The 19,451-nt window shown below is 46.9% G+C and overlaps 1 protein-coding gene across 1 annotated transcript in view; it reads right to left on the bottom strand.

The window, feature by feature from the left end:
* Positions 1-2,656: 2,656 nt before the first annotated feature.
* LOC128836112 (glutamine amidotransferase-like class 1 domain-containing protein 1) overlaps positions 2,657-19,451 on the bottom strand; it is a 41,879-nt gene continuing 25,084 nt past the window's right edge. Inside the window, exons 2-6 of the mRNA XM_054026128.1 lie at positions 11,428-11,535; positions 10,458-10,552; positions 7,744-7,837; positions 6,346-6,457; positions 2,657-3,609 (exon numbers count right to left, since the gene is read on the bottom strand). Coding sequence (XP_053882103.1) covers positions 3,600-3,609; positions 6,346-6,457; positions 7,744-7,837; positions 10,458-10,552; positions 11,428-11,535 — 419 coding nt within the window. The 3' untranslated portion in view covers positions 2,657-3,599. The remainder of the gene's footprint in view (positions 3,610-6,345; positions 6,458-7,743; positions 7,838-10,457; positions 10,553-11,427; positions 11,536-19,451) is intronic.

The raw sequence follows: 19,451 nt of genomic DNA, 5'->3' as shown, positions 1-19,451 counted from the left end.
GTGCAAGCAGACATTATGCATCACCTATCCAGCCACTTCTTGCTAGGGCATGAAATGCCTACTCCCTGTTTTGCAATAAAAATGGCTCCAATATGGGGACTATTTAGATCAGAAAGAAAAAGGGCACACGTGAGGGAATAATGAAAAATAGGGAAGACGCCTCTTCATCTAGTCCCTTAATGTGAGAACAAGGAGGCACTCAAAAATATTATGTAGTACATTTAACATATACATATTTTTTACAATGATTAACCTGGAAAACTTCCTCGTACAGGTGCATACAAAGTTTAGTAGATAGTCACAAGAGTCAAAAAAACACATAAGCAGCTACAACAGGAAGTGTTACGATGGACAGTTACCTTTTTAATACTTTGAGCTCATCTAGCATCTTCAATCCAAGGGTCACCAAACACATTGCCAATTAGGAATCAAGCCTCAGCACTCCCCTGAGCTGGCAACGTGGTTGTAGTCCCTTATTCCAGATGGGGAACTGAGATGTTAATAAGTTTGCACAAAATCAGATAGGAAGCCCAAGGCACAGCTTGAAATAGAACCCAGTTTACTACCCAAATCCAATCAAAAACCATTTTGAATTAAGTTACGTTTCACTTTGCGCTTTCAAAACCACAAGTTCTTGCCATCACACTTCTAGTTCAAGCTGTCACTGGGGGAAAAAATAGTACTTGGGACTCTAATTTTGGGTGAAATGAGCCTTGGTGAAATTACAAGTCTTCTCTACTGGCCCCTAAATGTTTCAATAAGAAAAATAAAAGCAGAAAAGATTGGCAGTCTTGAGAGCAAGTTTCAGTTTCCTGCCCTTAGAGAACTAGGTTTCTCTCAACTGCTTTTAAATGGGGGAGAGAAAGGGGGGAAATGAAGGGAGAGGCAGGAATATGGACTATCAAAGCTGGGAACATGCTAGAGAGATAGGGGAGGCAGTGTAGACTGGTGCAGTATTTCTCAAACTTGTTTGATTGTGCCCCCCTTGTGTCTGTAGTCGTTTATGCCCCCTCCTCCTGCTACACAAGTATATATATATACACACACACACACACACACACACACAACAATAAAAAAAACAATATGCAGCTCACTTAAATATTAAAAACAAATAAGGCTTTGATCCAAACAGAGCCAACAATCCATTGTAATAAGAGCAAAAGCAAAACAGCGATTGTGGTCGATGCTTACAATGAAATGTGCATGCCGTGTCGTAGCAAACAGATTAACATACAGATGACAACAACTTTGTATAATGCAAGGTTAACAAAATCCATCAATATGCACAGTGCCATCTAGAGTCAAATGCACAGCGCCATCTGAGGAGCTACGATGTCTGGAGGAATCAGCTTTGCTAGTTATTTATTGCTGTGGGTAAAATGTGCACAGTAAGTTTGTTCCCCCTAAAGCAGCTCATTCGCCCCTCCCCCCAAATACAGTCTGCTGCCCTTCCCCTCCCCCCCTCCCCCCCGCCCAGGGGCCCGCCTCCCAGTTTGAGAACCTCTGGTCTAGTGGATAGGGCTGTCTGTTTTGTCTATTTAGACTGTAAATTCTTTGGGGAGAGCCTCTCTCTTGCTCTGTGTGAATACATCAACCAGTACAACAAGGCCCCAATCTCAGTCCTGGTCTATTCTAGAGTTAGGTAGACGCAAAACAGCTTACAGTGACCTATATAAGCATCTACAGTAAAATTTCGCTTCCACAGACGTAACTGGCCCGTTACACTGACTTAACTCGACCTCCATGAGAGGCGCAGAGTCAATGTTGATTTAGTTAGGTCAACACAGTGTGTGCAGACACTGTTGCTTACATTGACTGTTGCTGGCTGTTCCACACTGCCCCACACTGATAGTTCAACTGGTGCAAGCGCTCCTGGTGAGGACGTGCACCGCTGACATAAGTAGCAAAGTGTAAACACACACAAGCGATGTAATTACCGCAATGACTGTATCCTGATGTAAATAAGGTTGGCTTAATTTTGTAGTCTAGACATGGCCTCAGTCTGGACCTCTACATGCTAATGAAATAGATGTTCCACATCATGTCACTGGATGGTCCACTGAAAACTGCAGCTGAGATGTATGTTCTGGCAGCAGAGAACTAAAAGAAAATCCTTGACAGGAGCTGTGACAGGGATGAAGATTTAACCAACATTTCCATCATAAGTGCAAATCTGAAAGCAGGACTTCAGTTTATAACACAGCCAGAAATCCTAGAAACCCCATGGCAGATTATTTAAACTCACACAGCAGTTTTGAGCAAGTAGAGCTAATAAACATTTCCCCTCAGAAAAGGAAACAAGGCTGGTCTGCCTGATGATTATGATTACAGCATCTCATGCTCCCTTTAAGGAAAAACGTAATCAGGAGAAACTTTATGAGTCCTGCTCCCTGGAAAATACTGCAGAAAAGGGTGGTCTCAATTTCAGTCATGGAAAAAAAACCAACCATGAATGTATCCATCTTCCAGCAAACACTTTCGCATGGTTAGGACTAAGGTGGAGGGAAAACCCTTCTTCATGGTCTGACTGTCCCCTTTCATTTTTAAAATGGATGGAAAGGAACAAATGACATGCTCAATATGAAATGCAAAGAGAATGAGTCATTGATCTGCTAAGAAACTACGTACAGGATGAAATCTATTTGGTCCAAGTAAATTCATTTCTACATGTTTACTTCTGTAATAAAATTAATTCCAAGAACAGACAATGACACTGTATTTGCCAGAGATCAATATTTCAGACAATCCAAACAATACAAATTCATAATACATGCTGCACAAGACAGTACTGCAAATGACTTTTTAGAGGGTCCTTTAAAACAACCTTTGAGTAGATTTTTTACAGAAGTGCATTAACCTGAATACACAACGAGAAAAGAGCACATTATGTCAATGGTATCACCAAGGTGAGCTGCTTCAGACTTAATTGTTCAGTTGCACTCATGCAGGATTTATCTAAGCATTTTCCTTTATATCTCAAATCTGTCACACTTTCAAAAATCCATTTAAAGAGTCTGGAGCCAACTTTGTGACTCATTGGACAGAGGGCTAGAATAGGCTTCAAACTGCAATTCAATGCAGAATTAATTGTGGAGTTTGATATCTGAATCACAGGCACCAGCTGATAAATGAATGGCCCTAAATTGAGAGTATTCCAGAACTGTTTTGCTATGGAGCTGAATTACCACGTTCCCAACTAGGGCTGGCATTATATAGCCCTGGAGTGGGGTCTCTGCCCTTTAGCACAAGGAGAAGTGTTGATACTATAAATATAAATGCTCTTTTTAGGATGTTTTCCCATGTGAAATCTACTTCTTTTTTCAAGGGCAGGGGGGAGAAAATCTGCAAGAAAGGTTTCACTACCAGAAAGATAAGTGAGACTATTTCAGGATCATCTTTAAGGAGTGATACACGTTAATGCTTTCTTGTTCACAAGCTTTATCCACTCTGCACGTACATTGGTACTGCCTCTTCATGATCACCGAGTCAACAGAAGTGCTGATGGCCCTCTCCATCTGCAAGACATCCCCTTCACAGACAAGAAAGCCTTCAGTCTCTCTGGCTCTTCATCCATCCCAGCTACAAGGAGGCCTGCTCCTTCATTTCCTGCTGAAACGAAACACATCCAACAGCATGACATGGCTAGCGAGCCCACAGCTGGAAAGGAACTTCTAACCGATATTCACCTAATCCCATCCAGATTTTTGTTATTTGCAGTCTTTCATATTGGCAGATCCAAGAAACAAATCAATGAAACCACCAACCTATTAACAACAAATACACCTCTACCCCGATATAACGCTGTCCTCGGGAGCCAAAAAAAATCTTATTGCATTATAGGTGAAACCGCGTTCTATTGAACTTGCTTTGATCCACCGGAGTGCGCAGCTCTGTTGACAAAACAATCAGCAGTGTCTACACTGGCTCTTTGTCAAAAACGGGAGGGGGAAAAGACAAAAGTCTCTCATGGGGATGGAAGTTTTTTGTCGCCAAAAGTCCCATTGTAGCGTGTACGCTCTTGCTGTTTTGTCGCCAAAAGGCAGTTTTTGGCGACAAAACTTGGTAGTGTAGACAAGGTCTAAGAGACAAAAAAAATAGCTTTTGGTATAAAAGGATGAGCTTGAACACACACAGGGCTTCTTTCTGATTCAGCAAATGGACAGGAGCTTATCTCCAAGGGGATTCCCTTAAAAAAGGGAAGAAGGAGGATCCGGGGAACTACAGGCCAGTCAGCCTCACCTCAGTCCCTGGAAAAATCATGGAGCAGGTCCTCAAGGAATCAATTATGAAACATTTAGAGGAGAGGAAAGTGATCAGGAACAGTCAGCATGGATTCACGAAGGGGAAGTCATGCCTGACTAACCTAATTGCCTTCTATGATGAGATAACTGGCTCTGTGGATGAGGGGAAAGCAGTGGATGTGTTATTCCTTGACTTTAGCAAAGCTTTTGATACCGTCTCCCACAGTATTCTTGCCGCCAAGTTAAAGAAGTATGGGCTGGATGAATGGACTGTAAGGTGGATAGAAAGCTGGCTAGATCGTCGGGCTCAATGGGTAGTGATCAATGGCTCCATGTCTAATTGGCAGTCGGTTTCAAGCGGAGTGCCCCAAGGGTCGGTCCTGGGGCCGGTTTTGTTTAATATCTTTATTAATGATCTGGAGGATGGTGTGGACTGCACCCTCAGCAAGTTTGCAGATGACACTAAACTAGGAGGTGTGGTAGATACACTAGAGGGTAGGGATCGGATACAGAGGGACCTAGACAAATTAGAGGATTGGGCCGAAAAAAACCTGATGAGGTTCAACAAGGACAAGTGCAGAGTCCTGCACTTAGGACAGAAGAATCCCATGCACTGCTACAGACTAGGGACCGAATGGCTAGGTAGCAGTTCTGCAGAAAAGGACCTAGGGGTCACAGTGGACGAGAAGCTGGATATGAGTCAACAGTGTGCTCTTGTTGCCAAGAAGGCTAACGGCATTTTGAGCTGTATAAGTAGGGGCATTGCCAGCAGATCAAGGAACGTGATCGTTCCCCTTTATTCGACATTGGTGAGGCCTCATCTGGAATACTGTGTCCAGTTTTGGGCCCCACACTACAAGAAGGATGTGGAAAAATTGGAAAGAGTCCAGCGGAGGGCAACAAAAATGATTAGGGGTCTGGAGCACATGACTTATGAGGAGAGGCTGAGGGAACTGGGATTGTTTATTCTCCAGAAGAGAAGAATGAGGGGGGATTTGATAGCAGCCTTCAACTACCTGAAGGGGGGTTCCAAAGAGGATGGAGCTCGGCTGTTCTCAGTGGTGGCAGATGACAGAACAAGGAGCAATGGTCTCAAGTTGCAGTGGGGGAGGTCCAGGTTGGATATCAGGAAAAACTATTTCACTAGGAGGGTGGTGAAACACTGGAATGCGTTACCTAGGGAGGTGGTGGAGTCTCCTTCCTTGGAGGTTTTTAAGGCCCGGCTTGACAAAGCCCTGGCTGGGATGATTTAGCTGGGAATTGGTCCTGCTTTGAGCAGGGGGTTGGACTAGATGACCTCTTGAGGTCCCTTCCAACTCTGATATTCTATGATTCTATGATTCCCAACCCTTGTGACAGGATTGGAATGATTTTGGCCTACAAGGGTCCAATAAAATTGATGGGTGACTCCTGGTATGTTTAAATCTGTGTATTGCTTTTATTATGTTTTTACTGTAATGCTTTTACCTTAATAATAAAGGTGCTTGCTTAGCAAGAACTGTGTGGTAATTTTTTAACTGTTGTCAATACACTGTTCATAGCCCTAAGTGAGAAAGCAAAGCACAGGTGCTGGCCTTTAGACATATTGGCTAGCTGGTGATATCAGAATGTCAGGCAGGGGAGCTATGCAGCCTTAAAACCCCCTGGTCAGAAGGCAGTGGGACAAGAGTCCCCGCCCAGACACAAGTGGCAGCTGGAAATGCGATACTCACCTGGGAACTCCTGGAGTGGACCATGGATGGGGGGGGGGGGGGATACAGGTGACGTTCCCCTGAAACTGTGACACTAAGAATTTACTCATAAAAGATTAATTTCTCCTAATGAAAAGACTGAGTGAACCCAAATTTCATATTTCCCTTTATCAGTCTGTGTGTAGCTGTGCATTTCAAACCCAATAATTGTAAATCAAAAATGCCGTTAGTAAAAGGAAATTAAAAGACACAAGAGACAAAACGTGTACTTAATCTGCAATTTAAGAAGACTTGTACTTCTGTTATATCAGAAAAATTGTCATCTTTGTGGCACTATTCAGAGTTATTTCTGAAATATAAATATTTCTGGTCAAAGAATCCATTCCCACAGTGCTTTACCCATATTTCCTCACCTGCCATTGCAGAGAAGAATAAGGTTCTGGACTGCTATAACAGTGGAATTCTCATTCTGTCCTGTAACAAGGTGCCTGTCCAGAACTATGTGTACGGCATCTGGCTTGCTGGCTGAATCAGAGAAAAATATTCAAATACTGATGTCAATGGACACTGCTTCATAATTTCGATTTCACACATCCGATGAGACTGCAGTACAGATGTTAACTATTTCAAATAGATATAGTGTTTGGTGACTAATTGATATGCTGAGCTGTCTACAAGATAGAGATAAACCTGACCCTCCAATCAAAGCTTCCTGAGGATTTCAACAGGAATTCCCTGCATGGAATGATGGACAAATTGGCCTTTTATTTGTACCAGTCCTCTATCAAGTTCCCTGTGTATTTCATGAGGCTATCCTGGGAAACAAATTTTGTAGTGCATTTCTTTAGCTTCCATTCACCCATGCAATGCATTATAAATACCTCTCAGGTAAGAAACCAAGGTTAGCAATCACTGCCTTACAAAGAGCCTGCAATGATACAGATTTTCTGTCCAGTGAAAATACTAGCAAACGCCAGCATAACAGGGTAACATGTTGGTATTTCACCAACCACTTTGGTCTTTTGTCCTTGATCAAACTTTTTTACGTACTATTTTATGAAATTCCATTAATCTGTCATTCTTTTTCTGTATTCCACCCCCTTCCTGACAACTGATAATGATAATCCAAATGCGTGGGTAGGTATAAATGGCTTATCTCTGAACATACTCCTCCTCTGCTGCTCAATCCACTCAATACAGCTTCAGCCAAATCTGTATGACATCACAAGTAGTCACCATGGAAGTGACTGTGACATCAGATGCTGGAATATCATTACTGAACTAATCAGGAAGAGGCAGCTAATTAGAAAGGGGAAAGCTGCTAATTAAACACACAAAAGCTTGATTAGCAGCAGTAATGGAAAAACATTTTAAACTTTCCAGAGTCTTTTAGCATGTGTTGCATTTTAATTTAACAGAGTGTAACAGAGCACATTCTGTAATGGTCCTTCTCACATGCGTGGCAAAGGTATAAAACGGGGGTGAGCAAACTTTTTGGCAAGAGGGCCACATCTGGGTGGGGAAATTGCATGCAGGGCCATGAATGTAGGACTGGGGCAGGGGTTTGCGGTGGTGGGGAGAGGGTGCGGTGTGCAGGAAGGGGCTCAGGGCAAGGGGTTGGGGCACAGGAGGGGCGCGGGGTGTACGAGGGGGCTCAGGGCAAGGGGTTGGGGTGCTGGAATGGTGTGGGGTGTTGCAGGGCCGGATCCAGCCTGCGGGCCGTAGTTTGCCAACCCCTGATATAAAAGCTATTTCACCCACCAACAATCATTCATAAGACATGAAGGGCTAACAATCAGAAAGTGACGTACCGCTAAAGGTAGCTCCAGAATCTTTCACAAAGTCCTCCACAATAATGGACAAACTGGCAAAACTGGGCTGCCTTATCAGCTCATACACAGAGGGCTGAAAAGAAACAGGAGAATGAGATAAGTCTGCTTAGCTTTTACATAAGACAGATCCAAGCAAAACCAATAAGGAAAATATTTGGTCACAATCTATTCTTCTACCCACTTCTTTCTTCCAAAAATTTTTAATAAAAACATCCAACGGAAGTTATTTTTGAAGTACTTAAAAAAAAAAAAAAAACACCCAAACCCCAAAATATCCGGTATCCTACAGATATCCAAATTAGGGAGCAAACTGGAAATTATCATGGGAGTCAATTTCAGTCTGCATGGAAAGGTTAAGCACACAAGTACCTCATAGTGGCACCAACAGTACATGACTAAGGATTTGGGGCTTCTGTCTATTTTAGAATTTGGTTTTGGCACCATCTGAGAATGTCACACTTAATTAGAATAGTAAAGCAATGTCCCTAGAGGATGTCATGGGTTTTTCTGCTCTTCTCCCTTCTCTGATTCTGTGGTCTCTGCAAATCTTAAATAATGAGAGGTGAAAATGGTCTGCCAGTGTCAGGGAAGGAGTAGAACATCATGCCCAGAAACCAGGAGAGAAGCTTCTGAGAAAACAATAGTTGACTGAGAACTGCTTTATACCAATGCACCCTGAAGCTCTGTAATTATAAATATAATTCCACTTAATTAAACTTCCAATTGATTACTTTCAAGTTGTTTTGCAATAATGATAATAGCAAGCTATCTCTGATAAAAGTTTGTTACTTGACCTCCATCAGCATTAAATCCAGTATAATCACCTACATGAAGAGATAAGCAAAGGTTTGTACCCACAAAACATGGTAAATTGGGATGGGATTAACGACTATGTTGTTTTGTAAAAAGTTAGAAATGTTTGGGGCCATTTTATAGCTACAGTGAAATACTCCATGAGTATGTTTAGCTGGGATTCTGTAATTCTGGATGTTAAAAGGCATTCAACTCCACCTCATGATTTGTAACACCCCTTTGTAACGCTCTGCCCTGACCTGGGGGTACCTCCCGCGAAGCTCCCATTGGCCCCTGCTCCCTCAGGGTCCACAGGGACGTGGTGCCGGCCATGTGCTATTCCAACCTGACACACTGTATATTACATCTGCTTGTTTACTCACACAGGTGTTAGTTTTCCTATCGTGTTGTATCTTAATGGAATCCACATGGGGATATTTTTGAACCATAGCACTTCATAAAGTTAAAATAAATATAACACACTAATGAGAAGGTAACCCACGATGGGCAGGCAGGTATATTAACAATTCTCAAATCATGACATTGGGGGTCACAGAACCAATCCAAGACCTTAATGCAAATGTGAGAAAAATTACCTTTCAAATAAAACACAGCCTGACCTTCAGTTCCTTATGGTCTAGGAGGTGTTAACACTCAACCATTCATGCATACAAAATCATCACACATAAGATGTACTTTTTCTTAAACAAAAGATTATTGGACAAGCCCTTTGCCCTGTCCCATGAGCGATCTGCCTTCTGTTAGCTACTGCTGTGGCACTTTTGCCTGCAGTGCTGGCTAAAGGAAGGTAAAAAGATAGCTCTCCACCTTGCTGCTTTTGGGGTCTGCCCATTCAACCATGATATAAAGGAACTTCCCACTTCTACATTCACACAAGATCATGATACTGACAACTAATTTGTCTGCATCCAGTAAACAACATGCAAGAGATTAACCGCACTGAAATGTCGCTTAGTAGTGATCTCTATACTGCAGAGCCCAGTTACTTGGATTTCGTGCAGGACACAGTGTTTGTGTCTGATCGCACATTTCAATGTACAACTGCATCATCAATTTAAACAAATCTGCATCTTTTATGACCATAACTAGGCCACAATGCACATATTACATTAAAAGTATCAGCATATACTGTGATATCAAATATATATGCGCCAGGAGTCTGCATTACAGCTTCTGAGGAAACCATAACTTTTAATTTCCTGACTGTGTGTGTGTAAATTTTCAACTACAAAAGTTGAATTAAGAATTTTGCACATTGAGAAATGAGTCTAGATCCTGCATAGACAGGTGACAGTCCGTGGGTGATCTGAGACATTACAGCCTAGCAGCACAACAGGATAAGCAAGAGATCAATAATGGCAGCCTGAGTTTGTACTTCTTTTAGTTTGTACAAATAGCTCTTTTCTGAGTTAGATTCCTTTAACATGTAAAAATTATTCATAGAAATAAAATTCACGAGCAGTGTTATGGCACCAAATTGAATAACCATAGTATCTAGGGACATTTAAAGCCATGAACTATCGGCCAAAGAGGCTATGGCAAATTTGTTTAGAGGTTTTATCACCTTCATCTGGTATTTATAAAATACTGAGACTGACAGCACTCACCAGAGCAAGGCTGAATTGCAGCAGAGCCCTCATATGCAGTCTTGGGCCCCTACACAGCTCACCATCCTGGCCTACAGCACCCCTTGCCAATGACAGCCCTGCAGCTCTCGAATAACAAGTTGTTGAACATGTCAGATTGATTATTTTGATTTGGCCCAAAGTCTCTTAAGACCTAGGATGACACCAAAATCCCTGGCACTACCACACTAAATTACACTGCCCCATGCACAGTGAAATCCTCACTTTGGGAGAAGTTTGCTTCACAGTACCTACCCCTGTCAGGCTGTATCCCTGAAATACCCACGATTTATCCTCATTTGTGGCACAGCATAAAGCAGCAACTCCATGTCCCACAGCACAAATAGGCTCTAAAAAACAAAGAGAATTAAGTATCAGAGGGGTAACCGTGTTAGTCTGGATCTGTAAAAAGCGACAAAAAGTCCTGTGGCACCTTACAGACTAACAGAAGTATTGGAGCATAAACTTTCGTGGGTGAATATATACTTTGTCAGACGCATGGGAATTAAGAAAATTAAGAAATGCATTTAATTGTAAATAACCTGAAAGTTAGAACAGCCTAAATAATATCCTTTAAGTTACTGTATATTACCTTTCTGAAAATAATATTATGAGGCATTGTTTGCATTCTCTTTGGCTTTACTGTTTTCTCTGTGCACCAATTTACGAGATTAGGGCCCAATCCTTCAGAGTTACACATGTGCTTAACAGAGGTAGTTCCAACAGGACTATTCACACTCAAGTGCTTAAATTAAAGCACACATGCGATTCTTTGCAGGATGGGGAACTTATTGAAGAGGACTCTGGAATACTGTGCAACTGGCTATGAACTAAGAGTTCCATCTAACTCACAGGGAGCATCACTCCAGTTTGGACATTGGTAAGGCAGAATAATTCTCTTCTCTTTCTCAAAAGCATTCAAAACATCTTATTTTTATCTCTTTTCACAAGGAAGGTTTTGCTTTTTTTTTTTTTTTTTTTTTTTTAAGTGAAAGGACACACTGATCTAGAGCAGTTTCCCAGTTCTGATGCTGCTGCACTCTTCCAGCTGTGTAAGTAATTTGAAGTTTGCTAGCCACATCACCACTTCTTCCATTACAATGCCCACAAGTGTTCACTGCAAGATAAATGGACTTTTGCATGGACCAACAATGAAGTAATGAATTACATACAGACTCCGGATTTTATTAAAACAAAATAAAGATCCCCAATAGGGTTTACCTACTGTTCTCATTGCTGAAGTGCTGCAATATCCTAGCTAGGTATCCACTGTTTGCAAGGTCAGTCAAAGCCCCAGGACAGTTAGGAATCAACAGGGCATGGTATCTAGCACCTAGTCAGGAAGAGAGAATAATACAAGTTTAGACCATATTAACAGGCAAAAATATCTGAGCATGATTTCTTTTCAAAATTTATTTGACAAAACAAAAAATACTCCACAAAAAAGTCAGTCACCTACTACACTATATAAAAACACATACCAAAGCAATTAAATAAAAATAAAATACCTATGTGACTCACTATAAAGTCCAGAGCTCGGGAAGAAGAAAGCTGTATTGTGGTATAAAGGCCTACAAAGATCACAAGCTTCTAAAGAGATATTCTTAACAAGCCAAATATTTACCATTCTTCCTTCTGCTATAGCAGAAGCCCTTTAATTGACCCCATAGTTACCAGTATGCCTAGTTTAGTATACTCTTTCTTCAGGAGCAAATGTATCTCGCCAAAATATTGGCTTTTTATAAGTCTAACATTTTCACTGCTTGCCCATGACATCCTAAGAAAAAAATTAAGATGCAAAAAAACAAAACAAAACCAAAAAAACCCCCAAACCACACCTCTGTTTAAGAGCGAGAATTTTTTAGCACAACTTTGATTCAATCATGGGAAAGACATCTCAAGCTTAGTGCTTCTTCCCAATCTACACTAGGGAGTAGAGGCCCACTGCAATACCTAGACAGGGCCCATATCTTGGCTGAAATTCATGGCAAAATCCATGATGAGAAAGATAAATTCAATCTCCTGGTCCTCATTTCCAACAAGGCTCTGCCCCATCTCACTTCTTGTCTACATCAGTTCCTCAGTCTGACTTTACAGCCCCCTCATGCTTCTTCCACAGTGTATGAGCTTCTCTTCTTACTGATCCTTTTGACTTCTTTGCCCACTTTACACCTTCTTTCATGAACAACCCTATCATTTAGCAGATCATAAACCTTCTCCCACTCTTCCTTAATACATTTTCTTAAGACCCAGTTCATCTAGCTACAACACACTCAGTAATTTTCCTGTATTCTATTGCACTGCATCCACTTGCCCTTATATTGTAAGTGCTTGGGGGAAGGTACTCGGTTAGGCATATTCTGCCGGAACAGTGCTGAGTACACATATTAATAAAAACAGAAGAAAAGACATTTTATAGTTACATCTCTTCCTGTAGTTTTTGTCTCAGTGATTACTTACGCAGTCCGTTTGCAACAGATGATGCAGCTTCTCCAGAAAATTTTAAGGGGGAATAGCCCTAGCAATTAGGGTGGGAAGACAACAGTGATGCCCATTCTGCAAGTTGACAGACCATCTCCAAAAACACCTATCACATTTTTTGCTACAGCAAGTTACAGTGGATCAGTATATTTGATTTGGGAGAAATGAAGTAACGGCTGCCCAAACTGAGCTTGAGCACTCCTGAATTTTGAGGTGTTCAAATCTGGAAGTCAGGTGCTGGGGGGGCTGTGGCTCCGCGGGGAAGCATGGCAACACGTATGCAGCAGTGTGTCTGGTGCTGCGTGGAGCCAGACATGGTGGTCTGAGTGGCACGATAAGGGGGCTGGGGGGTTGGATGGGGCGGAGGTTTGGGGGGGCAGTCAGGGGCAGGGAGAAGGGGGGGTTAGATGGGTCAGGGGTTGGGGTGGCAGTCAGGGGACAGGCAGCGGTTGGATAGGCATGGGAGTCCCGGGGACTTGTCAGGGGACAGGTAGGGGGTGAGGTCCTAGGGGGGAAGTTGGGGCGGTCTCAGGAGGGGGCAGTTGGGGACAAGGAGAAGGGAGGCTTAGATAGGGGGTGGGATCCTGGGGGGCAGTTAGGGGCAGGGGTCCTGGGAGGGGGTGATCAGGGGACAGGGTGCAGGGGGGGTTGGATGGGTTGGGGTTTCTGTGGGGGGCAGTCAGAGGGAGTGGATGGTGGCAGGGTGGGGCTACCCTCCCTCCCTGTGGAGTGTCCTATTTTTTGAATGTTAAAATACGGTATCCCTACCCTTCAGAGTGCACCTCTCCATTCATAGCAGGCTGCAGCATGAGGTCTCAGCTACCTCACTCCCTCTTTCCTGTTGGTAGTGGCCAAAGGAATGCTGGGAAATGTAGTTCTTTCCCTGCTCCAGGGCTGGCTCTATAGGCAGGGAGCTAACCAAGGAACTACAGCTCCCAGGGCCGCCTGTTGGTTCTCAGCTCCCATGCTGGATCCCTGCCACCCCTGCAAATGGGCTACCCCAAGCACGTGCTTGCTTTGCTGGTGCCTAGAGCTGCCCCTGCACCTGGCTGTGCGTGTCATCAACGGTGCGAGCCCCACGCGCCAGGTTCAGCTGCTCCCTCCCAGGCTGGGGCCAGGGGCTTCTACCCTGTATCCCAGCCCAGTAGCCGCTGCTCTCCCCCTTTAAGGAGAGAGCGGGGCTGGGGAGAGGAGAGGGGGCCGATATTAACTAGAGCCAGGGCTGGTGCAAGGAAGTATCACCCTTAGGCAAAACTTCCACCTTGCCCCCCCAGCCCTGCGGCAACTCCCTGCCCTCCCCACCCTCAGGTGCCCCCCGCGGCAGCTCCCCCCCCCCCCCCCGGGAGCTGTGCGGCAGCTCCCTCCTCTGCCCTGAGGCCACCCCCCGCGGCCAGGGCCGGCTCTAAGCACCAGCAAAGCAAGCAGGTGCTTGGGGCGGCAAATTTGCAGGGGCGCAAGAATCCAGCATGAGAGCTGAGAACCAACAGGGAGCCCTGGGAGCTGTAGTTCCTTGGTTAGTTCCCTGCCTATAGAGCCAGCCCTGGAGCAGGGAAAGAACTACATTTCCCAGCATTCCCTCGGCCGCAATTAACAGGAAAGGGAGGGGGAAGGAGTGTAGTACTGAAACCTCATGCTGCAGCTTGCTGTAAACGGTAGGGACAGAGCCAGCTCTAGGATTTTTGCCGCCCACCACCCCAGCCCTGGCTCTCCCCACACCGCTGTATTGCCCCAGCCCTGGGCTCTCCCCCCCTCACAGCCCCTGCTGCCCCAGCTCTGGCCCCCACCTGCACCCCAGCTCTGGGCTCTCCCTCCACCCACATCTCCTGCCACCCCAGCCCTGGGCTCTTCTTCCCCCCTCTGCACCTGCACCCCCTGCTGCCTCAGCTCTGGCCCCCACCTGCACCTCCTGCTGCCCCAGCCCTGGGCTCTCACCCCACCCTCACCCCCTGCCGCCCCAGCCCTAGGCTGTCCCCCAAAGAAAGAATTGGGTGGACTAAATGCACATTGCACCTCTCTATCTGAAGCCTAGCAAGGCAGGTACGTGGATCCCACTAGAATTTAAAATGAAAAGTAAGGGAGGGGAGGCTCTACTAGATTGGGTAGCTTTAGATACAGTACCAGGCATGTAGGAGGATTTACACTTCTGAGCCATGGAAGCAGAAATTGACTTTTCTTTTCCAGATTTAGCTAATATTCAGAAAGGGAATGCAGCACCTGCCTTCCAGATTTGAACGCCCTCAAAATTCCAGAGTGCTCAAGCTCAATTGGGGCAGCTGTTACTTCATTTCCCCCAAATCAAATATACTGATCCACTGTAACTTGCTGTAGGAAAAAGTAGAATAAATTGAGCAAGAAATGCTTCCCAGTGATTATTAGGACTGGAATTGCTATTTTCAACAGCTATTGCTTTTTATTATTATTATTTTATTTTTAAGTTTTAGTTTGATTTGTTTAAAAGGAAGACAGTGATATTGCATTGGCAAATTCCCCATAGAAACAAAGAATGGAACAAAAGAATAATAAAGGCACCTCAAGTTTTCCTCATTTATGTAGGACAGTTTTATATCCATCCAGATAGCCTTCAATCACACAAGCTGAAAATTGTTCCACTTTACTGCAGTTCTGTAACCATATGGGAACCAATCCTGTCTGTGTTCTGTGCACATCCAAAATTCCTGCTGAATGACCCGCCCTGGGAGCGAGTTACCAGTGACCCAGGACTGGGGCGGCAGGAGGGTGTGGGGCAGGGGCAGCCAAAATTTTTTTTGCTTGGGGCAGCAAAAAACCTTGAGCCGGCCCTGGCCAGGTGTTGCTTCGACAGCCGCATTTTAATTCCACGGGTTCGCACGCGCAGACTGGCGAAAGAGATGGAACGCGGCGTGCGCCGGACTACTTTCAAACCTAACGGCAGCAGCAGCAGTTGGTCTCGACCATTGCAGCAGGCGGAGGTGGCGCCTGGTGATGGTGCAGCGGCGTCCTAGCGCGAACACGGCCACGCTGAGCATCTGAAAGGGCGGGCGAGGCCTGGCCTGAAACTAACTGAGAGAGGGCTCTGGTGGACCCTGTGGGAACAGGAAAGGTTGAGCCTGGGCGCTGCCCGGCAGAGGGATCCGGCTCCTGGGACGGCCCCTCGCCACCTCCTTCTGAGGACTGAGTGGGAGAAGGGCTCCCAGGACCTGCGCTGAGCCTTTGCAGTGGGCAAGTGGGGAATCCATCCTTGCAGTGAAAAGGCCCAGCTAGGACTTAGGCCAGTGCCGTGGTGCCCCGTCTCTCCACTCGGGGGTGGGGGGTGCTGGCTGTGAGCCCGGTGAATTGAGTGACATGGGGCTCAGGCAGGATGAGCGCCATAAACAGCAGCTTTTTCTCGGTGGAGACTGAGTTCCATGGACAATACCATATCATACGGATGAAGCCGCCATTCGTTGTCCTACTGGTGTTTGTGAGCTGTGCCCTGGGAGGTAAGACACTTCAGGAATAGAAAATCACCTGCTTGGCCTGTGTGATGCCAGTCCATCTCAGCATGTGTGTCAGCGAAGTCTGTTGTTAATTATTGGAAATGGATCAGACCTAATTGCATTATGACATCATCTAGGCTGTAACTTTTCACTTTGACTAGTTTCACCTTTTATCTCTAACCTTTTGCCCTCTCCTTGTGACCTTCACTTGTGCCACCTGATTTTAAACCAAACTTTTCACCATTGATAACCTGTACAGTATTCCCTGATAACCAGAAACTTCTATGCTCAAACTCTGTTCCCCCCCCTTTTTTTTTAACATCATCTTAATAAAAATATTAAATCTGTTGAAACTGCTCTAGGTCTAGGCGAGAGAATGTCTCAGGGCCGCCCAGGGTGCGGAGGCAAGTGGTGCAATTTGCCCCAGGCCCTGGGGGCCCCGCAGGGGCCGCCGTGAATATGTCGGAGGCTCCCCCTGCATCCGTCTTCCCCCATCCCCCGGCGTCTCAGTGCGCCGTGTCCGGGAGCAGCCCTGGTGCGCTGCAGCTAAGCAGCTGGTATACATACCATTAAAGCATTTAATGTTTTTAAATAATGTATTTAGTTTATTTTCAAATTATTACAAAGCAAAGCAATTTTTGGGGCCCCTTCCATAAAAAAAGTTGCAATACTACAGTAACATGTATTTGGAAATGTAAAAAAAAAATAGTGAAATACATTCAAAAATTAATTTGTAATAATTTGAAAATACACTAAACACATTTAAAAACATTAAATGCTTTAATGGTATGTATACATTTGCAATTACATAATGGGCTGTTGCTGGGTGATGGTGATGGTTAGGATGAGGTTGGGGGGGGGGTGTCCGGCCCCTTACCATGCCGCTTACCCCCTCTCCTGGAGCCTCAGCGTGCTGCAACCAGGAGCGGCTCTGGACAGCGTTGGAGCCACGGCGCTGCAGTGCGCCAGGGCCGCTCCCGGACGCAGCACGCTGAGGAACCGGGGGAAGACGGAGGCGGGAGCAGCCTCCGACATATTCGTGGGGGCCCTGTGGAAAATTGCCCCACTTGGCCCCCCCCTCTGGGTGGCCCTGGCCCTGCAACACTTGTATAGGATAGAGAGGAGCTGCGGTGATTAAGCTTTGACAGGCTAGGAATTGGAGGCCTGTGCCTTTAAAACCCCAGTCCAAGGAACCCGCCCTCTGCTCCGAGGCTGACGTGCAGTATCCCTGTGAGAAGAAGAAAAACAGCCTCTGCCCCCCCCCACATCCCTAGATTAGCGAGCACAGTGGGTGGCTCATCCCACGGGGTCACTGTCCCCCCTTCCCTAAACGGGGGTTTTGTACCCGCACGGGGTCTGGCAGTGTCTGCCGCTCCCCCAGCTTAACCCCGGCTCTCACCCCCCACCACCGATTTTTCCCCTTCGGCCCCTCTTCTGCCGCTAGCTACAGTAGCTTGAACCCCCCAGGCCAGTAAAATTCTGCTCCCTGCTCAGACCCTGACAGCCCCCCGCTGCGATTTGCCCCCCTTAATCCTTTTAAACCCCCCCAAAGAGGAGGCAGCAAATCGTAAGTAGAAGGGCATGCTCACCCAAAGTAGGCCGGGCCTGAAACTAACCGAGAGAGGGCTCTGGTGGACCCTGTGGTAACAGGAAAGATTGAGCTGGGGCGCTGCCCGCGGAGGGATCTGGCTCCTGGGACGGCCCCTCGCCACCTCCTTCTGAGGACTGGGTGGGGGAAGGGCTCCCAGGACCTGCGCTGAGCCTTTGCAGTGGGCAAGTGGGGAATCCATCCTTGCAGTGAGAAGGCCCAGCTAGGACTTAGGCCAGTGCCGTGGTGCCCCGTCTCTCCACTCGGGGGTGGGGGGTGCTGGCTGGGACCCCGGTGAATTGAGTGACACGGGGCTCAGGCAGGATGAGCGCCATAAACAGCAGCTTTTTCTCGGTGGAGACCGAGTTCCATGGACAATACCATATCATACGGACGAAGCCGCCATTCCTTGTGCTGCTGGTGTTTGTGAGCTGTGCCCTGGGAGGTAAGACACTTCAGGGCAGGGCCGGCGGCCCTCCCCCCCCCCAGCGCGGCAGGGGAGAGCGGTGGCGGGGGGGCGGCGAGCCCCGGCCAGGGCCCTTCTCTCCCCGGCGGCCGGAGCCGGAGCACCACACCGCGCCGCCCCCCTCCAGGTGCCGCCCCAAGCACAAGCTTGGTGGGCTGGTGCCTGGAGCCGGCCCTGCTTCAGGGCTCCTAATATTGAAAGGATAGCAAGCAGGTATAGTCACATATTGGATGAATGTAGCATGACTTGTTCCTTAGGGTTACCATTCGTCAGGATTTACCCGGACATGTCCTCCTTTTTGTGCTAAAAATAGCGTCCGGGGGGAATTTGTAAAGCACTCACAATGTCCGGGATTTCCCCCCTCCCCCGGAGCGGCTGGGAGGGCTGCAGGAAAGTCCCGGGCTGGACTCCGGAGCAGCTGGAGAGGAGCTCCGCCCTGCATTCTGAGCAAGTGTCTCAGCACAAAGTGCAGCCCTCCCCTTTTGCAACTGGGAGCAGTTACTGCCATGCAGCTAGCAAAACGGGAGCGAGAGCACTTTGTGCTGATACAAGGGCAGCTCTCCCCTGCAACCCGGTCCGGGCCAGGGACCGGGTTTTGTTGTGCAGGGCCAGGGACCGGGTTTTGTTGTGCTGGGGAGCTTAGCCACGTGTCCGGCTCGCACAGAGCCCAACACCCTGTTCTGAGCAGCAGGGTAAGGGGGGCAGGAGAAGGGGCAGGGAGGTTCTGGAGGGGGCAGTCAAGAAACGGGGGGGGGCTTTTTGGGGGGAGTGGAGAAAGTTTTGGGCAGTCAGGGTACAGGTAGGGGGTAGGGTCCTGGTGGGCAGTTGGGGGGGGGTCTTAGGAGGGGGCAGTTAGGGGACAAGGAACAGGGAGTCTTAGGTAGGGGGTGGGGTTCTGGAGGGAAGTTAGGAGCAGGGGTCCCAGGAGGGGGCAGTCAGGGGACAAGGAGTGGGGGGGGTAGGGGGCTGGGAGTTCTGGGGGGGAGCTGTCAGGGGGCAGGAGTGGGGAGAGGGATCGGAGCAGTCAGGGGACAGGGAGCAGAGGGGTTTAGATGGGTTGGGAGTTCTGGGGGGGGCTGTCAGGGGGCAGGAGTGCGGAGAGGGATCAGAGCAGTCAGGGGACAGGGAGCAGAGGGGTTTAGATGGGTTGGGAGTTCTGGGGGGGGCTGTCAGGGGGCAGGAGTGGGGAGAGGGATCGGAGCAGTCAGGGGACAGGGAGCAGAGGGGTTTAGATGGGTTGGGAGTTCTGGGGGGGAGCT

The sequence above is a fragment of the Malaclemys terrapin genome, chromosome 4 (genome assembly GCF_027887155.1).
Source record: "Malaclemys terrapin pileata isolate rMalTer1 chromosome 4, rMalTer1.hap1, whole genome shotgun sequence".
NCBI classification, from domain to species: Eukaryota; Metazoa; Chordata; order Testudines; family Emydidae; genus Malaclemys; species Malaclemys terrapin.
The sequence above is the reverse complement of the archived record's forward strand: the minus strand, read 5'-3'. Positions and strand labels throughout refer to the sequence as shown.